Genomic DNA, 23,329 nt, shown 5'->3' with positions numbered 1-23,329 from the left:
TCCTCAGACAACCATTTTGCCTTTTTGCATTTCTTTTCCATGGGGATGGTCTTGATCCCTGTCTCCTGTACAATGCCAGGAACCTCCATCCATAGTTCATCAGGCTCTCTGTCTATCAGATCTAGTCCCTTAAATCTATTTCTCACTTTCACTGTGTAATCATAAGGGATTTTATTTAGGTCATACCTGAATGGTCTAGTGGTTTTCCCTACTTTCTTCAATTTAAGTCTGAATTTGGCAATAAAGAGTTCATGATCTGAGCCACAGTCAGCTCCTGGTCTTGTTTTTGCTGACTGTATAGAGCTTCTCCATCTTTGGCTGCAAAGAATATAATCAGTCTGATTTCGGTGTTGACCATCTGGTGATGTCCATGTGTAGTCTTCTCTTGTGTTGTTGGAAGAGGGTATTTGCTATGACCAGTGCATGCGTTCTCCCATGCCTCTAGGCACAGTCCAAAAAAAAAAAACAAAGGAGCAAAAACCAAATCTCATTCTCTGTTTGTCTCCTTCTCCAGTACCTTGCAGCCCTACTTTCTGTCTCTATGTATTTGTATGTTCTGAAGAATTCATATGAACTGAGTCATGTAAGATGTGGTTTTTTGTAACTGACATTTTTCACTTAACATAATATTTTCTAGGTTCATCCATGTTGTGCCATATATCAATACTTCATTCCTTTTTTTGACTAACATTCCATTGTGTAGATATACTACATTTTGTTATTCACTCATCAATTGATGGGACTGTCTCCATTTTTTTACTACTATGAATAATGCTTGTATGAACATTAGAGTACAAATTTGTGTGTGGACATATACGTTTTGTTTTTTTTTTTTTTTTTGGTTGTGCTGGTTTTTTTTTTGGTTGGCTGTTCATTGCTGCTGTGAGTGGGCTTTCTCTAGTTGTGGAAAGCAGGGGCTACTCTTTGTTGGGGTGCCCAGGCTTCTCATTGCAGCGCTTCTCTTATTCTGGAGCACAGGCTGTAGTCGCCCTATGGGGGCTCTAGAGAAGGCTCAGGAGTTGCAGTGCATGGGCTTAGTTGCTCTGCAGCTTGTGGTATCTTTCTGGACCAGGTATCAAACCCATGTCCCCTGCATTGACAGGTGAATTCTTTGGATATGTGCTTTTAATTTTCTTGGATATATACCTAGGAGTGGTATTGCTGGATCCCACAGTAACACTGTTTAATTTTTTGAGGAACTGCCAAACTGTTTCTCAAAGCAGCAGCACTAGTTCATGCTTCCACCAGCAGTGTATAAGGGTTTAATTTTCCCACATTCTCATCAACACTTATTATTGCAACCATCCTAATGGATGTGAAGTGGGGTTCTCTAAAGATTAAAAATGTTGAGCATCTTTTTACGTGCCTACTGGTCATTTATATACCTTTTTTAGAGAAATGGTTATTTTAGCCATTTAAAAATCGGATTAGTTGTCTTTCCATTGTTGAATTTTAAGAGTTCTTTGTATATTCTGGCTACTAGTCCCTTATGAACACCAGTTACCGTGTATATCAAATGATACGGTCTCTTTGAGAGGTTTATAAACTGCAAGAGATGTCGCAAATTAACCAAAAGCGCTCACGAACACGGAAGGGAGAGAAGCCAACGGCTCCACGTTGGAGGTCGAGCCCCCAGGCCGCCCTTGGCACAACCAGCGTTGCAACCCGGCGCCCACAGTCTCTCCACCCCACGGCGCCCCGCCCCCCGCCCTTTGACCCGCGCCGTTTCCGGTTGGAGACGTGGCTCGAGGCCGCCATCTTGGTAAGAGGCGAGTCGGCGGCGCTCCTGTCACGGGGCAGCAGGTCCGGAGCGGCCGGTCCTCCCCTTCCCCCGACCCCAACCCTAGCCGCAGTGGAACCGGAGCGCGCGGGTGCGCCCCACCACCGCCGTCACCATGGTAAGACCCGAGCCGGACTTAACTCCCGCGTCCGGCCTTGCTCGACCGTTCTCCCTGCCGCCGGCCTGTGCTGGGGCTAGAGGAGCCCCGCCCCAAGGGCCGGGAGCCGGATACTTCCTCGGGGCTCGGGGGGCTTCTCTACCCTGTGCTCGACTCCCCAGGAGATCCGAGGGACCTGACTGCAGTCCCTCTATCGTCGCGCCCACACCCCTCCCCCGCCATCAGCTAGGCACCCTCCACTGCCGGGATCCGGGCCCCAAAGTGGGCCCGGGGTTTTTGCTCTGCAAGAACCTACGTTTTAGTGATGTGTCTTGGACCCCACGCTGCGGACCTGGCCTCTGGTGTCCAGCAGGTTCCGTGGGTGCCTCGACGCCCCAAGCTGGGCTTCTGTCAGGGGTTCGCTTCGTTCTGTAATCAACTCATCTCTCATCCCCGGTGTTCCGTAGGCCGTGGATGTTTGAAATCTAAATTATTAGTGTTGAGGACTTTTCCTTTAGTTTGTTCGAAAAGGAGAAATAGAGGAAAGGGCATAGGGAGGCACAGAACAGGAAGGAGTAACTTCTGACAGTGATCTGGCACTAATTGTGGGACCCTGCTACCCGCATCTGTAGATCTTAGGTGTGTCCATTTGTCGGTGTGATTGGGTATACTCTGTGTATAGAGCACTGGGAAGATGCGAGCCAGTTACGCACACAGGTTTTCTGTCTTCTAGGAGCTTATAGCTCAGGTGAAGTGCGGATGTGGCATATCGGAATCAGACGTCTCAGAGGAGTGAGAAGGGGGTTATTCTTTGGGACCTGTTACTTGCCTTCACTTGAATTATCTCCGTGTTCTCGTCTGTGGTGGTGGTGGTTTAGTGGCTGAGTTGACTCTTTTGTGATCACATGGACTACCGGGTTCCTCTATCCAGGCAAGAATACTGGAATGGGTTGCCATTTTCTTCTCCCATCCCATCTGTTGTAGAGAAGGTTAAAATTAATGTTTGTGAGAGATGAAACAAAACATAGTGCTTACTCCACTGCATTTGGCTTCATCGCTATGATTTGTGAATATTTATGAAAGCATCTTCCTACACACTTCAGAGATGACAATATAATTTGGTGCCAGTTATACTAAGTTCTGTTCACAGCCTTTTTAGATGAAAACTTGGTTGGTGATGAGATTCAGGCTTGGGCTTTAAATCGCTGAACAGTTTTCTTCAGCTTCAGGCATATAAAGTGCATCAAGCAGGTTTGTCTCATAAAACTTTTATGTTGGACATAAAATTTCCAAAAACTCCTTTCTTTATTTCCACTAGGAGGCTTAGTATTCGGGTAGTGATTTTAAAACTACTTTCTTTTTACATCTTGGATGTACATGTAATGGATTTCAGAGTATATTATAACGTTAAAAGCAAAATTAAAGGCTTTATTATATAAACCAAATGTAGATAATCTTAACAAAAACCTAGTTTGTTGAAAAGTTCTTGGGAACGTCATGCTGGTTTTTTTCCCTAGTAATATTTTTAATTCATCAATAAGCAGAGAGCCCATAGGGCCCTAGGTGTTGAGTGGTAAACATAAAAACATAAATTTTGCATATTATTTGGACACTGCATGTGCATACAGTTGTGTCGCATATAAATATGCCTATAGTTCTGAATTATTTGGAACTTGGCAGGATCCAGATACCTACAGATTTGTGTACTCTGGAGAACAGCTTATCTCACTCAGTACATTCTGCACTGTTGAGTCTTAAGGCATTATTAAGTATTTTTCTGTGTGATATTTATGGGTTCCGTCCTTTACAAAGAGATCCCTGGACAAAGAAATGTCCAAATAGGGTAACATTTTGCAAAGATTTCTTGAATCTAAAAGCTGTATCCAAAGTTCTAAAAGTTGATCTATAATAAAATTTTCAAACATGTAGGAAAGTTGAGAGCTTTACAGTGAACCCCCATGTAACCACCAGCTAATCTGTAATTAGCATTTCACTATTTTTGCTTTATCACACATCTAATTATTCATCCATCCTGTGGTCATCATTTTTTTTTTTTTTAATGCATTTTAGGGGCTTCTCTGGTGGTCCAGTGGCTAAGACTCCACGCACCCACTGCAGGGGGCCTGGGTTTGATCCCTGGTCAAGGAACTAGATCCCACATGCTGCAATTAAGAGCTCATACAGCCAAATAAATAAATACATATATTTTAAATGCACTTTAAAATAAATTGTAGGTATCAGTATGTAAATGTTGGTTTTTGAATAGTAAATTTCCTTTAGCTTTAGTGACTGAACTTGGTGCAAAATGTCCTACACTTCAAAGTCCTAGTAGAGAAATAAAATGAACAAATGGAAAAACAAATGATTTATGATGCCTTTGTTATAAAGTCAAGTACAAAAAAAGATCTTTTTTAAAAATCTTTTTTCTAGTTTTCATCAAGTTAATGAGAACGTGTTCTTATTTTCTTAACATTTGTCAGGTATCGTCAGTTTTTTTCCTTAATAAACTTATATTTGAATGAACTTGATATTAAGTCTCATTGTAGCCCTAATCTGTGAAGACTTTACTTATCTACAGAGTGCTATTCTTTTCTTATTTACTAAATATGGGGAGTGAGTAAATTTATTGTAGTGATCTCATAAATATCAGTGATCACAGTATATTCAGTTCCCAAGAATCATTAGTTATTAGAAAGCTAGTTTTGGGTTTCTATGTCTGAGATTGGGGCCTGGGACAGCGGGCACTGAAATCCTACATAGTAATAACAGTTCCCAATTAGGGGGTTATTTTTTTCTTTTTCATATGCAATACAGCAGCTGCACACCTGTTGTATTCTTTATGTATCTTTTTGATTGTTGTTTCAGAGGAGAACAAAGAATGAAAATAATGTCTTGAGTTTCTGTTGATTTGCCATCTTGTTTATTGTCCAAATAGGAAGTACACTGCAGAAACTGAGAACAATGTCCTTTTATTTTTATACTCTACTACAAGTTTTTTGTTTTAGAACAGGAACTTGGTGATGAGCTTAAAACTCTCACTGAGTAACTTCAAGTTTTGGTTTTGTTTTGTGCTCTATGTTTTATTGTGTTCTCCCCCAATTTGATATTATCTGTAATCACTTCATGCAAGCAAGAAAGACAAAATGATCCTGTATGACAGTTGTAGAAACTAGCCATAATATGATCATAAATTATATAGAGATCATCATTACAGTGAATTACAAAGAACAGAGTTACCGGCTAATTGTGAAAGTGAGGAATACTGAAGCATTTAAGCGTTCAAGGAAGTCTTTGACTTTTTTCTTTAGGGAATTGTTCATATTTTTCCTGTTATTTTTGGACCTCTATTGCTAGTGGAAATGAAGGGATGATATGGCAGCTATCTGACACACATATTCTATAAACATACATATGATTTGTTTTGGTTAGGCAGTTTGCCTTTTGGCAGCTTAATATTAATGCAAAACATGGTTCCAAAGTAGTTATCACTGGAGTGGTGGGTGTGAAATGGAGGCATTGCAAATTTTCTGTTGCTATAATTTTCAAATGCTTAGAGTTACAGTATCATAAAGATGCAAAGGCACTTTCACATAAACTAACTTCTATTTTGGGCTTCCCTGGTGGTTCAGAAGGCTGATAATCCACCTGCAATGCGGGAGACCTGGATTCGATCCCCAGGTTTGGGAAGATACCCTGGAGAAGGGAATGGCTACCCACTCCAGTATTCTGGCCTGGAGAATTCCATGGACAGAGAAGCCTGGCAGGCTACAGTCCATGGGGTCGCAAAAAGTTGGACACGACTGAGTGACTTTCACTTCACTTCACTTCAACCTCTATTTTAGGTGTATTTCAAGAAGCAATTAAGTGACATCCAACGTAATATAATTAGTGGTAGAGACAGAACAGAAATCTAATTATCCAGCTTCCTTTACTCAAATTAACCTGGATAGGAGAGTGTTGTTATTTAATCCAAAAACAAATGATGATATATTCAAAGTATTTTAAGTATCTTAAGAGAAAAGTTGTCTAACAAAGTTTAACCTATTGGGGAATTCTATTTTTTAAAACAATCCTGAGGAGATCATCTCCATAACTCTGGGCCCAGAGGGACTCCCTTGGTGATCCAGTGGCTAAAACTATGTGCTCTGGATGCAGGGGGCCTGGGTTTGATCCCTAGTCAGGGAACTAGATTCCACATGTTGCAACTAACATCTCGCATGTTGCAAGGAAAATTTAAAAAAAAAGTCCCTTGTCAGCTAAGACTTGGCACAAGCAAATAAATAAATACTAAAAAAAAAAAAAAAAAAAAGCAAGAACTCTTGAAAGTTTGTTTTAGGTCTAGATGCTCTTTTCCAAAAATGTAAAAAACAAGTAAAATAACTGTATAGAGAATCATACTATTCACTGTTTCCCAAAGAAAATCAGGTCAAATTACAGTAGGAAAAATTAACCTACCTTTTAGTATATACTGTTTTAATAAATTGGTAAACACTGATGTGAAGAGAAAATTATTTCAAGGCATTTAAGAAGATGAATGTTGATTTATTTATTTATTTATTCTGAGGATGGCAGAGGCGCTGGAGAGGCCGGCAGCTCCACTCACTCCCCACCCCCGCGAGGAAGCACCCTCCCCCTTCTTTAGCGACCTTTCCTAGCACCTCTTTCTGGCCAACAATATGCCAGGCGTGGGGGCAGCTGAATGTTGATTTAGAATAGGTTAAATTTATCTTGTTGACCATACCTTTCAACCAAGTTATTAACTGCTGTGTTAACATGAATAATAGTGAATAGAAACCTATGTCAACTTTGTGGAAACTGTGATTGTGATGTCATGGGTGTTTTGAAGTTGAGAGTCATACTCAGTCTTGGGCACTTGGGTCCTGCGTTGGGAGCCTTATTTGCTTGTGTCTGAACAATGGAATGACTCAGAGAGGACCTACTATTTTACCCTACTGTTCCTTCATCTTTACATACTCAAGTTTCCTGATTGATCAAAGTATAATTTAAGTAGTGTTTCTTCCATCAAATCTTCATGATCTTGTGAGCTAGAAGTAATCTCTTCTTCCTCTGAATTCCCATAGTGCATTATTTTACACATTCTGCCTAGTTTGTGTCTTATCCCTGCTAGGCTGCTGCTGCCTTTTTTTCCGAGGTGTAATTGACATAGAGCATATTTTCATGTTTACAGCATAATAATTTGATATTTGTATGTATTGTGAAATGATCATCAAAATAAGTCTAGTTAATACCACCATACATAGTTAGAAAATAATTTATTTTTCTTGAGATAAGAACTTTTGAGATCTTACTAGATTTCTTAAGAATGCTAGTCCTACTAATTTCCTCATTGTATTCCCAGAGAGCATCTAGTATGCATAGTAGGTATCCAATAAATAGTTTTTTAGTTAATTCTTATAGTAATATAGCCAAAATGGAGATTGCCAGTACCTGTAATTAGCCTTTGACCATGCCCAGTTGATAAAGCAAAGTGAATGGATTGCCCCTCTCCATAGCATAGATTTTTCTGGTCATAGGTTGTCTTTAATTTCTTTTTCCCTTTAATGTTGCCTTGATGTTAATTTTTACCTAAACTCCTATCTGTATGGTATGGAGGTGTTTTGTTTCTAGCTGCCTGAGAACTACCCTGAAGCCTATAAACGTTGTTTCTAATAGAGTTACTGTTATTAGATATATTAGATATGGGCTTTGCAGTTAAGCAGCATTTTTATATAGGTCTGAAGGTTTGGTCTGAGCAATCCTTTCCCTGGGTAGATTTTTTACTTCAAGTGTTTAAATTGTGCTGTGCTTAGTATTTCTACTGTGGCTTATTTTATTCTTGAAAACATTGTAAAATTCTCGGGTGGGGGAATCATACTTTCTAGGACTGTGATTCTCAGCCTTTTTTTTGGTGAGGAAGGCCTTTGTAAGTATTAAATTTATAATGTGCTCCCATTTATTAGTAGTATTTCTCACTACATAAAGTGATTTCTCTATGGATCATCTGAGAATTACTACTCTAGAGGTTCTATGAATTTTCTGACATTAAAGGTAAAATTTTTTAGGGAATGTGTGTCCATTTTTAATCTGTTAAAATATTGCCAAATCCATAAAGGTAAAAATCCATTGCTTTGAAATGACAAAGTTTTTAATAAGATGCATTTCTTGGCAAGTTTTTTATTAATAATGATGCTGCTTTACCTTTTGAGTATATGTGATATAAGTTGTATAGTGCTTTGGCTTACAGTTTTATTTTTACTCATTTGGTCCTCATAATAACTTGTGAGATTGTCAGATGATGCTCCATTTTCTAAGGGAGGAAACTGAGGCTGAGAGGTTGAAACATAACTTAAATCAGACAGATAGTAAACTAGGATCCAGATCGTCTCAGTTCTAATCTTTTAACTTTCCTGGTATGTTAACTTGATTCTTTGCAAATTTAGAACTCTATTTCTAATTCACATAGTCTTTGGGAAAAGAAGAAACCAATGTGAGATCATCTCAAATATAAGGAAATTCTTCATTTTTCTGATGAGAATATTAAGGAAACCTTTTTGGAGTATATAAACTTTTAGGACTGTAGCACAAATATTTAAAGTATTTAAAAATTTACTGATGTTCTTAAAGTATTTAATAATTTACTTAAATATACTGTTGATTTTTTAATTATTTTTTGGTCTTTCGTTTGTTTTTGTGGTTTTTTTTTTTCCATTTATTTTTATTAGTTGGAGGCTCATTATTTTACAATATTGTAGTGGTTTTTGCCATACATTGACATGAATCAGCCATGGATTTACATGTGTTCCCCGTCCTGAACCCCCCTCCCACCTCCCTCCCCATCCCATCCCTCTGGGTCATCCCAGTGCACCAGCCCCGAGCACTTGTCTCATGCATCCAACCTGGACGGCGATCTGTTTCACAACTGTTGATTTTTTTTTTTTTTTTTTACAACTGTTGATTTTTAAATTGAAAAATAATTCATTTTTTTCTGTTCTTATGTTCATGAAACTGTTTATCCAAATTCTTCACAGGCATCATTGTCACTAGGTGTGCTTTTTGAATTACAGTTTTCTATAACTTTTATACATACAATTTTTAATATTAGCACTTTTTGAATCCATATATCATATTGATACTTTTGGAAACTTTTATTATGAGTCATAAAAACCCATTTGTATTACAGTAGAGCAGTTGATTTTAAAAGAAATATTTATTAGGAATTCCCTAGCAGTCCAGTGGCTGGGACTCTGAGCTTTCACTGCCAAGAGCCCAGGTTCAGTCCCTGGTTGGTGAACTATTTTAAAATCCCGCAAACCACATAATACAGAAAAAGAAAAAAAAATCATTACTGACATCCAGCACATGAAATTGTGAGTTCTGATCCTCAGGATAATTTATAAATCAGATGACCTTTTATTAGTACATGTAAAACTAGCAGAGTTTGAGACAGAGGATAAAATCTACCCTGCACAATTCATTTAGATGTTCAATGTAAACTAATTGAGAGAAAATTTTTAATATGAAAGACTGCAGAAGAATTTGAATCTATACAGCTCTTTTTTTTTTTTACAATAAATATTCCTTGTTTAAAAAATACTTTTAATGGATAGGTCATACCTTAAATTTATCAACAGTTTCTTAATGTCATTAACTGTTCATATTTTCCCATTTGTCTTATAATTTTTTTAAACAGTTGTTTGAATCAGGATTCAAAGAAGATTATACATTGTGATTGGTTAACATGTCTCTTAAGTCTCTTTTAATCTATGGGTTTGCCCTCCATTCCTTTTTTTATTGAGATATAATTCACATACCATAAAATTCAGCCTTTTTAAGTGTATAATTAATTGATTTTTAGTATACTCACATAGGTTTTGCAGCCATCATCCGTAAGGTTAGAATATTTTCATAATCCCCCCCAAAAATCCCATACTAATTATCAGTCACTTTCCATTTCCCCTTTCCCAGCCCCTGGTAACCATTCATCTACTTTCTCTCTCTGAATTTGTTTATTCTGACTGGTTCATGTAAATGGAATCATGTGAGAGTTGCCTTTTGTATCTGGTTTCTTTCATTTAGTGTAATATTTTCAAAGTTCATCCATACTATAGCATATTCTTCATTCCTTTTTATAGCTGAATAATAGTCCATTGTTTAGATGTATCACAACCTGTTTATCCATTCATAGGTTGGTGGATATTTGGGTTTTCACTTTATTTACTTATTTAAATACACAGATTTTTAGTTTTTTTGGCTCTGCCTTGTGACTTCCAGGATCTTTGTTCCCTGACCAGGGATGGAACATGGGTCATGGCAGTGAAAGTGCCAAATCCTAACCACTGGACTGCTGGGGAATTCCTGGTTTTCACTTTTTATTATGTGTTAGGTATTTTGAATAATGCTGCTATGAACATGTGTGCAAATTTTTATGTGACATAGCTCTTTTATGAGGGCTCATATTGGGACAGAAATCTTACTTTATTTGGATATATGTGTCATATAAATCACATGTGACACATACAAAGACATACCTGCTTATCACTCATAAACTAAAGCAGCAACTACCTTTTCTTTTTTCTTTTTCTGCCAGAAATATGCAGATGGTTGAAACATGAACCTCATATGATAAAAACTTAATGTGAAAGCAAGTTTTTGAGTATATTTGGTTTTATTCTTCTAAACAAGTCTAAGTCTCTTGCCTGGTGATAATTTTAGGTCAGTTTCTTCTCCTTCAAGATTAAGGTATTACTATGTGTATACCAGGTATGTGTATACCTGGTAGCTCAGCTGGTAAAGAATCCGCCTGCAATGCAGGAGACCCCAGTTCAATTCCTGGGTCAGGAGGATCCCGTAGAGAAGGCTATCCACTTCAGTATTCTTAGGCTTCCCTGGGGGCTCAGATGGTAAAGACTCTGCCTGCAACGCAGGAGAACTGGGTTCTCTCCCTGGATCAGGAAGATCCCCTGAGGAGGACATGGCAACCCACTCCAGTATTCTTGCCTGGAGAATCCCTGTAGACAGAGGAGCCCGGTGGGCTATAGTCCGTGGGGTTATAAGGAGTCGGACATGACTGAACGACTAAGCACACGTGTGTACCAAGAATTATAGGAGTCCCTGCCCTTTTTTGAAGAAATCTTTCTTTATTTCACACTATTAAAGACATGGATGGGGACAGTGTGGGGAATATAGTCTATAATTATGTAACAGTTTTGTATGGTAACAGATGGTGACTAGGTTATCATGGTGAACACTTTAAAATGTATAGGAATATGGAAGAACTATGTTGTTTACGAGAAATCAACATAGTGTTGTAGGTCAGTTATACTTTAAAAATAGCCAATACAATATTGTAAAGCAATTATCCTCCAATTAAAAATAAATAAATTTAATCTTATTGTTAAAAAAACAAACTCATAGAAAAGATCAGATTTGTGGTCACCAGTGGCAGGGACTGGTTAGCGGCGGGGGGTGGGGAGGGAGATTGGATGAAGGTAGTCAAAAAAAGTGCAAACTTCCAGTTATAAGCTAAGTAAGTACTGGACATGCAGTGTACAATATGATCAATATAACTAACAGTGCTGTATCTTATATATATGAAAGTTGTTAAAAGAATAATATCACAAGGGAAAAAAGTTTTTTTTTCTATTTATTTTTGGCCATGCCAGGCAGCTTACAGGATCTTAGTTCCCTGAGTAGGGATCAGTTTGGGTCCTTCACAGTGAAAATGCAGAGTTCTAACCACTGGACCATGAGGGAATTCCCTTTTTTATATTTTTTAAATGTTGTACCTGTATGAGATGATGGATGTTCACCAAACTTATGATGTGTATAAGTCAAATCATTATGCTGTACACCTTAAACTTTCAATGCTGTATGTCAATTATATTTCAGTTAAACTGGAAGAAAAAAGTAAAATTAAAGGCATGAAATCACCATATACACTTAAAATACCTTGTAACTTTATATGTGAATTCTACCTCAATAAAGCTGAATTTTAAAAAAAATTCTGTAGCAACAACAGCAACAAAATAATAAAGACATGGAGTGCAAGATTTCTTTGAAAAGAATGGGTCATAACCTTGTTGCATTTTTATTCTTTTGGGGGGATCTTTTACTCCCCTCAGTATATCTTCTTGCCTCTTGCCTGGGTGGTAACAGCAACCTCCCAAGTAGTTGTGATGGTGAATGATACATTTCTTAAGTACAAAACTATTTATTTATTTTAAAAGATTATAAGTATTTTGGGGAAAGATGACTGTTCTGGGACTTTTAAGCTAGCTTACTTACCACTTTTGAAGTAATCAACTGTAATTTTTATACTCTACTTTTCCATATGTCTAAAATATCATCTTATATTTTTAAATATAAGATATAAAATATATTTTTATATTTTACAGATATAAAAATATATTTTAGACAATCAGGGTCTATTTTAGGGGCTTCCCTGGTATCTCAGCTGGTAAAGAATCCACCTATGATGCAGAAAACCCTAGTTTGATTCCTGGGTGGGGCAGATCCAATGGGGAAGGGACAGGCTATGCACTCCAGTTTCTTGGGCTTCCCTGGTGGCTCAGACAGTAAAGAATCCGCCTGCAGTGTGGGAGACACTAGAGACTAGAGACTAGAGAATTCCCATGGACAGAGGAGCCTGGCGGACTGCAGTTCCTGGGGTCGCAAAGAGTCAGGCATGGCTGAGTGACTAAGCACACATATTTTTAAAAGGATATAGTTTACAAAGCAAGATTCTTCCTGAAAGTATTTATTTATGAGGTAGAACTACTTAAAAAAAAAAAAAAAACTTTTGAATTCTATACTACATAACTTTATGCCAGCATAATTAAGGTAAGTTTCAACATAGAATTGATAGATTCAGTAGCATAAAATTGTATTACTCTCTTAAATGTGTCTCTTTCTAAACTTGCAGTTGTTATTTGGGAAATAGAGCAGTTGATAGGATTTATTCTTGAGATTTCATGTGAGAAAATTTGCACAGTGTTCATGGGAAGTAAATCAATCAGTAAAAATAAAGATCTGTTTGGTAGAGGAAAGTTATTTGTGCAAGATATAGGTCAAACAGTTTTCACTATAAATTGTTTTTACCTAACTGCTTGGACATTAAGTGTGATGGTAATTATCTCCCAAATACCCTGATGACCTATTCTTGATGAAAAGGACATTATGTTCTCCTGTAATGACTGTAAAACATATTCATGTTTTGAAACTAAAAGAATATCTACTCAAATTGACTAACTTGTGATTTTTCAAGCTGCTCACCTGTAGAGGAAAGATTTCTGTAAAACTGAGGAGCCTGACCAATAGAATGTTGGTATTTCAGAAGTTGTATCCTACTTTGGAGGCTTCCAATATGTGTAAATAGTCTTTCTGTTACTTGTCCTTATAAACTTCTGGGTTCCTACAATGAAGAGACTATTAACACTGCACTTAATTTTCTTCATACTCTGCTAATGACATTTGGTTGTATCTTATTTGGTGCTTTGTTTTGTTTAACGAAATGCCAGACTCTGAAAAAAAGGCTGTTGGTCTTGATCATTGCCCATTGTCAAAACCTGTGTGAAACATTGAGCCACTTAGTTTTTCATTTTACAGATTGTGTGTCTGTAGGTAAGTTAGTGTGGGTTAATCAAAGAGCAGAACATAAATTTAGACTCACTAGATTGGTTCCGTATTTTAGGTAAAAATGAAAGGAAAGTCTTGGGGCCTTGTATAACTATTCAGCCTGCCTGATCAGACCTCTGTAGAAATTTCTGTTTTTCCTTGAAAAAGTTTAAGCTATTTATGGGTCTGCCAAAGCAGAGAGCAACCCAGTTTTGAGTCACAAGTGAGTGAAGTTGCTCAGTCGTGTCCAACTCTTTGCGACCCCATGGACTGTTGCCTACCAGGCTCCTCTGTCCGTGGAATTTTCCAGTCAAGAATACTGGAGTGGGTTGCCATTTCACAGAGGACCCATTAATAATGTGTGTAGACTTAGAAAAATTTATTTCTTTACCAAGTTTTTCTCTAGGTGTGTTATTGAAAAATAGGAGTAATAGCTTCATTTTCCTATACTTCACCTTTATCTTATGAATGACATAGTATAATTAAAAGAGCAATGAAGTAGAGTCTGAAAGTCAGCATTCTAGTAGTAGTTATATCACTAAATAACTGAGAGTGGCATCCTACGGATCTGAGGATGTTGAGAAAACACATGTAAAAAAATGATTAGTACTTACTTACATATTCCTTGCAGGTGCTGTTGGCAGCAGCGGTCTGTACAAAAGCAGGAAAAGCTATTGTTTCTCGACAGTTTGTAGAGATGACTCGAACTCGGATTGAGGGCTTGTTAGCAGCTTTTCCAAAGCTCATGAACACTGGAAAACAGCATACATTTGTGGAAACAGAGAGTGTCAGATATGTTTACCAGCCTATGGAGAAATTGTACATGGTACTGATCACTACCAAAAACAGCAACATCTTAGAAGATCTGGAGACCCTAAGGCTCTTCTCAAGAGTGGTAAGAGTCCTGTAATACTGGGTTAAGGTTTTTAGATTTTAAGTTTTTTGTGTGAAACTATTTTCCCCCAAAGCATCTGATGCTTATTATTTTGTGTGTTCTATGCACCTAGTCCCTGTCCCAGCATCTTCTGTCACATCTCCTTTTACTGGATTCCTAAGACTGTAAATACTACAAAGGAGAGTATGAAAATTGCTCTTTTGTTTCCCAGTTCTCTAGTAGTAACTATAACCTGTCCTTGTGGTTCTGACACTTGTTTGGCCATATTTTTAGATAATAATCTTCTGATGAGATTTGTTGATATAGCCACAAACATACAAAGGCTTATGCCAAAGACTTGCTTAAACAGTAGTGAAAGGAGCTAGTAAAGCAATTCAGGCATACTGAAATTTATGTATTTTACAGGATAACAATTGGAAAGCATAACTGCTGACACATTCTAAATATTTCTTTTCCATTGTTCCCATGATTAGATTCCTGAATATTGCCGAGCCTTAGAAGAGAATGAAATATCTGAGCACTGTTTTGATTTGATTTTTGCATTTGATGAAATTGTTGCCTTGGGATACCGGGAGAATGTCAACCTGGCACAGATCAGAACCTTCACAGAAATGGATTCCCATGAGGAGAAGGTGTTCAGAGCAGTCAGAGAGGTAAACAGGGTCTTCTTTGAGACTGCTGGTTTGTGTCTTTCTTTTAGGCTTCTCTGTTTGACTTTCCTTTTTTTATTTGCTAGTCTGGTCTGAACTCAAAGCTGCATCCAAGTATGTCTCTTTTTGTAGACTCAAGAGCGTGAAGCCAAGGCTGAGATGCGGCGTAAAGCAAAAGAATTACAGCAGGCCCGAAGAGATGCAGAGAGACAGGGCAAAAAAGCACCAGGATTTGGGGGCTTTGGAAGCTCTACAGTGTCTGGAGGCAGCACGACTTCTATGATCACAGAGACCATCATTGAAACTGATAAACCAAAAGTGGCACCTGCACCAGCCAGGTATAATCTAGTGTAATCACCTAGAATACAGTTCTAGAATGGCAGATGAAGGCTATATGTGTGTATCTCAGAGCAATCTGATTTCTAGGCAAACTATAAATAATGAGTGCCTTGATAAAGTAAGTGTAATATTAAATTTGGCTGCATATTGATAATATGGGGATAAGGGAGAAATCTGATTGTGGTGTTTTTCCTTTTGTGTAAAAGAGAGTTCTTTTACAGATTTTACCATGAAGCTCAGTTTCCTATGAGAGTTGCCTTATATTGGGAGAGAAGTTATTTAACTGTTTAAGGGACATATACTTTTAATCTAGTGTTCATAAATGGATTTCAGGGAGAATCTAAACTACCTAAAATTATATGAAAAAGAAAAAAAAATTATATGAAAAAGTTTGTTTGTACATATTTATCTGGATAGAAGGTACAAAGTTTTCCTCAGGTCACACATGCTTATCAAAGTATACCTTTGGTCTTTGGTTACTTGAAGCTTATGTGGTTCTTTTGTTTGTTTGTTTTTTGGTCATGCTCCTATAGCATGCAAGATCTTAGTTCCCCAATTAGGGAGTGAACCTGTGCCTTGCACTGGAAGCACAGAATCCTAACCACTGGACCACCAGAGAATCTCTGAAACTTACATGTTAATAGTAATCCATCTGCCAGTTCGAACAAGAAATAGTTCAGTGGTCCACTAAACACTAGGAAACTTTAGTTTTTCCCCTGAGGTATTCACATTTCTCTTAAAGAACAGCTTTAGGGAAAGCTTTAGTGATAGGGAATTATTAGTTTTTAACTTTTTAAATCATATGTGTATTTTTTCTTATTTTTACATTCTTCCACTTAGACCTTCAGGCCCTAGCAAGGCTCTGAAACTGGGAGCCAAAGGAAAGGAAGTAGATAACTTCGTTGACAAATTGAAATCTGAAGGTGAAAATATCATATCCTCCAATATGGGCAAGCGTACCTCTGAAGCAACCAAAGTGCATGCTCCACCCATTAATATGGAGAGGTGAGTGGTAACTTTTTCAGTAGGAACAGACCACATGGTGTTAAACATTTTTTTATCTCAATACTTTATAAATTCTTTTTGTGTTTTTTAATTTTTCCAGATTTAAAAGACTTAAGAGTATATTCTAAACAGCAGGGTTCTACTGTATATTATCACACAGGGAAGTGCATTCAATATCCTTTGATAAACCATAATGGAAAGGAATATGAAAGAATAAATACATATGTATAACTGAGTCACTTTGCTGTACAGTAGACATTAAACACAACATTGTAAATCAGCCACACTTCAGTAAAATTTTAGGTGTTAACATGAGCTATTCCCCCTCTGCTGTCTTCGAACCATAATTGGGGACTCTTAGCCATCTGTTTTCTGTTTAGAACTTAACCTTTCTACCAACTCTGTGGTGGTTAAATTAAACAAAAAATAACTTTTCTTCATGCTTAGTGTATACTTTGTCTCTTAAAATGGACTTGAATTAGAATACTAGAACAATGATTAGCTCTGTACTATATTTTGGCATGTCTTTCTCTAATTAGGACAAAAATTATAAATATCTTTAGTAGCAAATTAATGTGTTATTTTTGCTTTTTTGTTTGTTTTGTTATTTTTCTTTTTAAGTATTTAAAGCCAATATAGAATATTTTGATTTGTCTCTTATCTCAGGACTATGGTACTGGTTGGTAACTTTTTTTTTTCCCCAATTATTTTTATTAGTTGGAGGCTAATTACTTTACAATATTGTAGTGGTTTTTTGCTATGCATTGACATGAATCAGCCATGGATTTACATGTGTTCCCCGTCCTGAACCCCCCTCCCACCTCCCTCCCCATCCCATCCCTCTGGGTCATCCCAGTGCACCAGCCCCGAGCACTTGTCTCATGCATCCAACCTGGGCTGGCGATCTGTTTCACACTTGATAATGGTTGGTAACAGTTTTAAGTGGTAGTTACCAAGTTCACATTTTCATGACTCAGATTTCTTGTCTTGAAGCCCAGACTTTCTACTGTTACTGATGGTTTTGAGGTCAGGTGAAAAATGAGTCTCAGAGGATACCTCTATCAGGTGTGCTTCAAAGAGGAGTGTTTTGTGTGTCTTATTTTATATGAAATGAACAGGGTTTTGTTGGGATAAATCTTTTAAATCACTAAAGCTCCTGTGTTATTCCTAGTGGTTGCTCTGAGGGAGACAGGTTTGATACTATTTTAATAAGATGTTGGAGACTATCATGTACTAGACAGAGCTTGAAACTCTTTTCTGAATGTTGGAATACTTTTGAGCAAATGCTTATGAAGGTAAATGACACCATGCATTGTCTTTAAGATACATGTCTCTGTGGTCTTGAGTCTCATGCTTTTGTTTCTGGGAAGACTTAGAGGTTGAAACAGAATAAAGTAGGACGCCAGCATAGTGTTTTAAACCACTGCAGTTCACCCAGCTAATAAAAACTGTTTTAGTGAGGACTATGGATAGAGTGTACTTAAAAATGGCCCATAGCAGCAGTACCTTTTATTTTATTTATTTTAAAAACTAGATTATACATTCATGTAGTTGTTCAAAATTCAAAAGGTTCAAAGGATGTTACACTAAAACTTCTTCCCACCCAGCCATTCAGGGTTCTCTCTTCAGATGTAGCTAGCATTAACTGGTTTTTGTGTGTATCTTCCAAGAGAGATAGTGTATGTATAGATGAATAAAAATATGGTATAATTCTGTTTTTCTCTTGTTATATATAAGCGGTGGTGTACTTGACACATTTCCACTTGCTTTTTTCACTGCAGTTCAGTCGCTTAGTTGTGTCCAATTCTTTGTGACCTCATGGACAGCAGCACACCAGGGCTCCCTGTCTATCACCAACTCCCGGAGTTTACTCACACTCACGTCCATTGAGTTGGTGACCCCATCCAATCGTCTCATCCTCTGTCATCGACTTGTCCCTTCAATCTTTCCCAGCATCAGGGTCTTTTCAAATGAGTCACTTCTTTGCATCATGTGGCCAAAGTATTGGAGTTTCAGCTTCAGCATCAGTCCTTCCAATGAATATTCAGAACTGATTTCCTTTAGGATTGACTGGTTGGATCTCCTTGCAGTCCAAGGGACTCTCAAGAGTCTTTTCCAACACCACAGTTCAAAAGCACCACTTCTTCGGCACTCAGCTTTCTTTATAGTCCAACTCTCACATCCATACATGACTACTGGAAGAACCATAGCCTTGACCAGACGGACCTTTGCTGACAAAATAATGTCTCTGCTTTTTAATATGCTGCCTAGCTTGGTCATAACTTTTCTTCCAGAGAGTAAGCATCTTTTAATTTCATGGCTGCAGTCACCATCTGCAGTGATTTTGGAGCCACCAAAAATAAAGTCAGCCACTGTTTCCACTGTTTCTCCATCTATTTGCCATGAAGTGATGGGACTGGATGCCATGATCTTAGTTTTCTGAAAGTTGAGCTTTAAGCCAACTTTTTCACTCTCCTCTTTCACTTTCATCAAGAAGCTCTTTAGTTCTTTGCTTTCTGCCATAAGGGTGGTTTCATCTGCATATCTGAGGTTATTGATATTTCTCCCGGCAATCTTGATTTCACCTTGTGCATCATCCAACCCAGTGTCTCTCATGATGTACTCTGCATAGAAGTTAAATAAGCAGGGTGACAATATCCAGCCTTGATGTACTCCTTTCCTTATTTGTAACCAGTCTGTTGTTTGATGTCTGGTTCTAACTTGCTTCTTGACCTACATACAGATTTCTCAGGAGGCAGGTAAAGTGCTCTGGTATTCCCATCTTTTGAAGAATTTTCCAGTTTGTTGTGATCTACACAGTCAAAGGCTTTGGCATAATCAATAAAGCAGAAGTAGATTTTTTTTCTGGTATTCTCTTGCCTTTTCTAGGATCCAACTGATGTTGGCAGTTTGATCTCTGGTTCCTCTGACTTTTCTAAATCTAGCTTGAACATCTGGAAGTTCATGGTTCACATACTGTTGAATCCTGGCTTGGAGAATTTTGAACATTATTTTACTAACATGTGAGATGAGTGCAGTTGTGCAGTAGTTTGAACATTCTTTGGCATTGCCTTTCTTTGGGACTGGAATGAAAACTGACCTTTTCCAGTCCCGCGGCCACTGCTGAGTTTTCCAAATTTGCTGGCATATTGAGTGCAGCAGTTTCACAGCATCATCTCATCTTTTAGGATTTTAAATAGCTCAGCTGGAATTCCATCACCTCCACTAGCTTTGTTTGTAGTGATTCTTCCTAAGGCTCACTTGACTTCACATTCCAGGATGTCTGGTTCTAGATGAGTGATCATACCATCGTGGTTATCTGGATCATGAAGATATTTTTTGTATAGTTCTTTTGTGTATTCTTTCCATCTTCTTAATATCTTCTGCTTCTGTTAGATCCATACCATTTCTGTCCTTTACTGTGTCCATCTTTGCATGAAATATTCCCTTGGTACCTCTAATTTTCTTGAGGAGATCTCTAGTCTTTCCCATTCTATTGTTTTCCTCTATTCCTTTGCACTGATCACGGAGGAAGGTTTCCTGTCTCTCCTGGCTATTCTTTGGAACTCTACATTCAAATGGGTATAGCTTTCCTTTTCTCCTTTGCCTTTAGCTTCTCTTCTTTTCACAGCTATTTGTAAGGCCTCCTCAGACAACCATTTTGCCTTTTTGAATTTCTTTTTCTTGGGGATGGACTTGATCCCTGCCTCCTGTACAATGTCACGAACCTCCATCCATAGTTCTTCAGGCTCTCTATCAGATCTAATGCCTTGAATCTATTTGTCACTTCCACTGTATAATTGTAAGGGATTTGGTTTAGGTCATACCTGAATGGTCTAGTGGTTTGCCCTACTTTCTCCAATTTAAGTCCGAATTTGGCAATAAGGAGTTCATGATTGGAACCACAGTCAGCGGCCAGTCTTGTTTTTGCTGATTGTATAAAGCTTTTCCATCTTTGGCTGCAAAGAATATCATCAGTCTGATTTCAGTGTTGACTATCTGGTGATGTCCATGTGTAGATCTTCTGTTGTGTTGTTGGAAGAGGGTGCTTGCTATGACCAGTGTGTTCTCTTGGCAAAACTCTGTCAGCCTTTCCCCTGCTTCATTTTGTACTCCATGACCAAATTTGCCTGTTACTCCAGGTTTCTCTTGACTTCCTACTTTTGCATTTCAGTCCCCTGTGATGAAAAGGACATCTTTTTTGGGTGTTAATAATGGAAATTTTTGTCTTCAGTTAAGTGAAAAGTTAATTGATTGCTGGGAGAAATCTCAATAACAGATATGCAGATGACACCACCCTCATGGCTGAAAGCGAGGAAGAACTAAAGAGCCTCTTGATGAAAGTGAAAGAGGAGAGTGAAAAAGCTGGCTTAAAACACTGTGTTCAGAAAACCAAGATCATGGCATCCGGTCCCATCACTTCATGCCAAATAGATAGGTAAACGATGGAAACAGTGACAGACTTTATTTTTGGGGGCTCCAAAATCATTGCAGATGGTGACTGCAGCCATGAAATTAAAAGATGCTTGCTCCTTGGAAGAAAAGCTATGACCAACTTAGACAGCATATTAAAAAGCAGAGACGTTACTTTGCCGAAAAGGTCCGTCTAGTCAAAGCTATGGTTTTTCCAGTAGTCATGTATGGATGTGAGAGTTGAACTGGAAAGAAAGCTGGGCACTGAAGAATTGATGCTTTTGAACTGTGGTGTTGGAGAAGACTCTTGAGAGTCCCTTGGACTGCAAGGAGATCCAACCAGTCAGTCCTAAAGGAAATTAGTCCTGAATATTCATTGGAAGGACTGATGCTGAAACTCCAATACTTTGGCCACCTGATGCGAAGAAGTGACTCATTTGAAAAGACCCTGATGCTGGGAAAGATTGAAGGCAGGAGGAGAAGTGGACGGCAGAGGATGAGATGGTTGGATGGCATATCCGACTCAATGGACATGAGTTTGAGCAAGCTCTGGGAGTTGGTGTTGGACAGGGAAGCCTGGTGTGCTGCAGTCAAGAGTTGGACACAACTGAGCAACTGAACTGAACTGATAAATTTATGAAATTATTAACAGAACTGTGGTTATATGAGAGAATATCCTATTCTCACAAAGTATATTCTGAAAAATGTTTAGGGGTAAGGGGCCATGATGTATATGATCTGAGTGTAAATGGTTCAGGAGAAAAAGTAAAATGTAGTTACATAGTGCAGGCAAATGATCAAACAAATGGAATAAAATGTTAGCAATAGAAAAAAAGGATATACATATATTCGTGTCACCATTTTATTTATTTATTTTTTTCTTTTTTGGCCACACTGTGTAACATGTGAGAACTTAGTTCCCTGATCAGGGATCGAACTCCCACTCTATAGTGGAAATGCAGCGTCTTAACCACTGGACCACCAGAAAAGTCCCTGGTTTTTAAATTTTTGACATTATTTTCAAATAAATAATTTTGTCAATTCCTCTTTTTCTTGTAATTGCCCAGTATTCATTTTTGTTGACATACTTTTATGTATTTAAGTCGTCCTCCTAGTGATAGACATTTGTTTCTAAATTTTTACTATTGCAAACAGTTTTTCAGTGAATAACATACAACATTGTTTTTCACAGGTGTAGACTTATATGTTGGATGAAGAATCACTAAACCAAAGGATATAATGCTTTATTTTATTTTCTATAGTGACAAAGTATTCTTTTCCTTTTTTAAAAAATTGAAATGTAGTTGATTTACAGTGTTGTATTCACTTCTGTTGTACAGCAGAGTGACTCAGTTATGCATATACAGATATAGGAATTCTTTTTCATTATGGTTTATCCTGGGAGATTGGATATAGTTCCCTGTGCTATACAGCAAGACCTTGCTTTTTATCCATTCTAAATGTAATAGTTTGGCATACAGCAACAAAGACCCAAAGCAATCAAAAATAAACTTTTAAAAAAATGTAATAGTTTGTATAATGCTGTACATTTTGATACATATGGCCACAACACCTTAAAATAAGTTGCTGATGGCTAATCAGCATTAAACCCCAGAGAAAGGGAATTCTAGTTTTTACCTTTCTGAACAAATTTATTTTTCTTTCTCTACAGTGTGCACATGAAGATTGAGGAAAAGATCACGTTAACCTGTGGCCGAGATGGAGGATTACAGAACATGGAGCTGCACGGCATGATCATGCTTAGGATCTCAGATGATAAGTTTGGCCGAATTCGTCTTCATGTGGAAAATGAAGACAAGAAAGGAGTACAGCTACAGGTGCCTAGAGGCTTTTAATAAGGGATTATTAAGGCTTTTGTCTACTTTGAGCACAATCTTTTTCAGCTGGAGCTCCTGTATGAACCATAGAACACAGATGATTATTTACTTTATGTAACTAGTACCGTTCTAGATGCATAGGAAGAAAGTTAATCTGTTATCTACAGTGGATGCCTTGAGTCGATAAATGCCTTCCCAAGCCAGTTGTGAGTGATTGACAGCAACTGTATTAGTATGGCCTTTTAATATTGAAAATGAGTGAAAGGTCATTTTGAAATCTAATAAATGACTTCATACTCACTAACAGAGGTACAAAGAGATGCTTATCTGTTACTATTATGCAAAAGTAAATTCATTTAGGATTTTGCTTGAAGTATAGTTAAAGAAACAACAAGTTTTAAAACTTAATGGAAAAAAAAATAAAACTTAATGGGCAGATATTTTATTAAAACAAATTATGACACTGTTTACGCATTCTGCTACTCTATAAACTGCCAGTGCTTGTTTTGTTAGCTGAAGGACGGTATCTAATAGTATATTTGAAACGTACATAAAATTCTTAAAAATAAGTATGTTCTATCTATGTGACTTCTTTCTAAGAAATCTTTATAACACTTGTTACATTTTATTTAATTATTTTCAAACATTTTATTTATTTATTGATGGTTTGGCTGAGTCTTTGTTGCTGCATAGGCTACT

General features: G+C 37.6%; 1 protein-coding gene across 1 annotated transcript in view; it reads left to right on the top strand.

The window, feature by feature from the left end:
• The first annotated feature begins 1,742 nt into the window (after positions 1 to 1,742).
• Positions 1,743 to 23,329, top strand: part of ARCN1 (archain 1) — a 30,120-nt gene continuing 8,533 nt past the window's right edge. Inside the window, exons 1-6 of the mRNA XM_065944191.1 lie at positions 1,743 to 1,898; positions 14,122 to 14,385; positions 14,859 to 15,038; positions 15,168 to 15,373; positions 16,215 to 16,379; positions 22,465 to 22,630. Of these exons, the coding sequence (XP_065800263.1) occupies positions 1,896 to 1,898; positions 14,122 to 14,385; positions 14,859 to 15,038; positions 15,168 to 15,373; positions 16,215 to 16,379; positions 22,465 to 22,630 (984 nt within the window). The 5' untranslated portion in view covers positions 1,743 to 1,895. The remainder of the gene's footprint in view (positions 1,899 to 14,121; positions 14,386 to 14,858; positions 15,039 to 15,167; positions 15,374 to 16,214; positions 16,380 to 22,464; positions 22,631 to 23,329) is intronic.

Source organism: Muntiacus reevesi, chromosome 9, assembly GCF_963930625.1.
Source record: "Muntiacus reevesi chromosome 9, mMunRee1.1, whole genome shotgun sequence".
Classification (NCBI taxonomy): Eukaryota; Metazoa; Chordata; class Mammalia; order Artiodactyla; family Cervidae; genus Muntiacus; species Muntiacus reevesi.
Note: the sequence above shows the minus strand (reverse complement) of the source record. Positions and strands in the feature narration are given on the sequence as shown.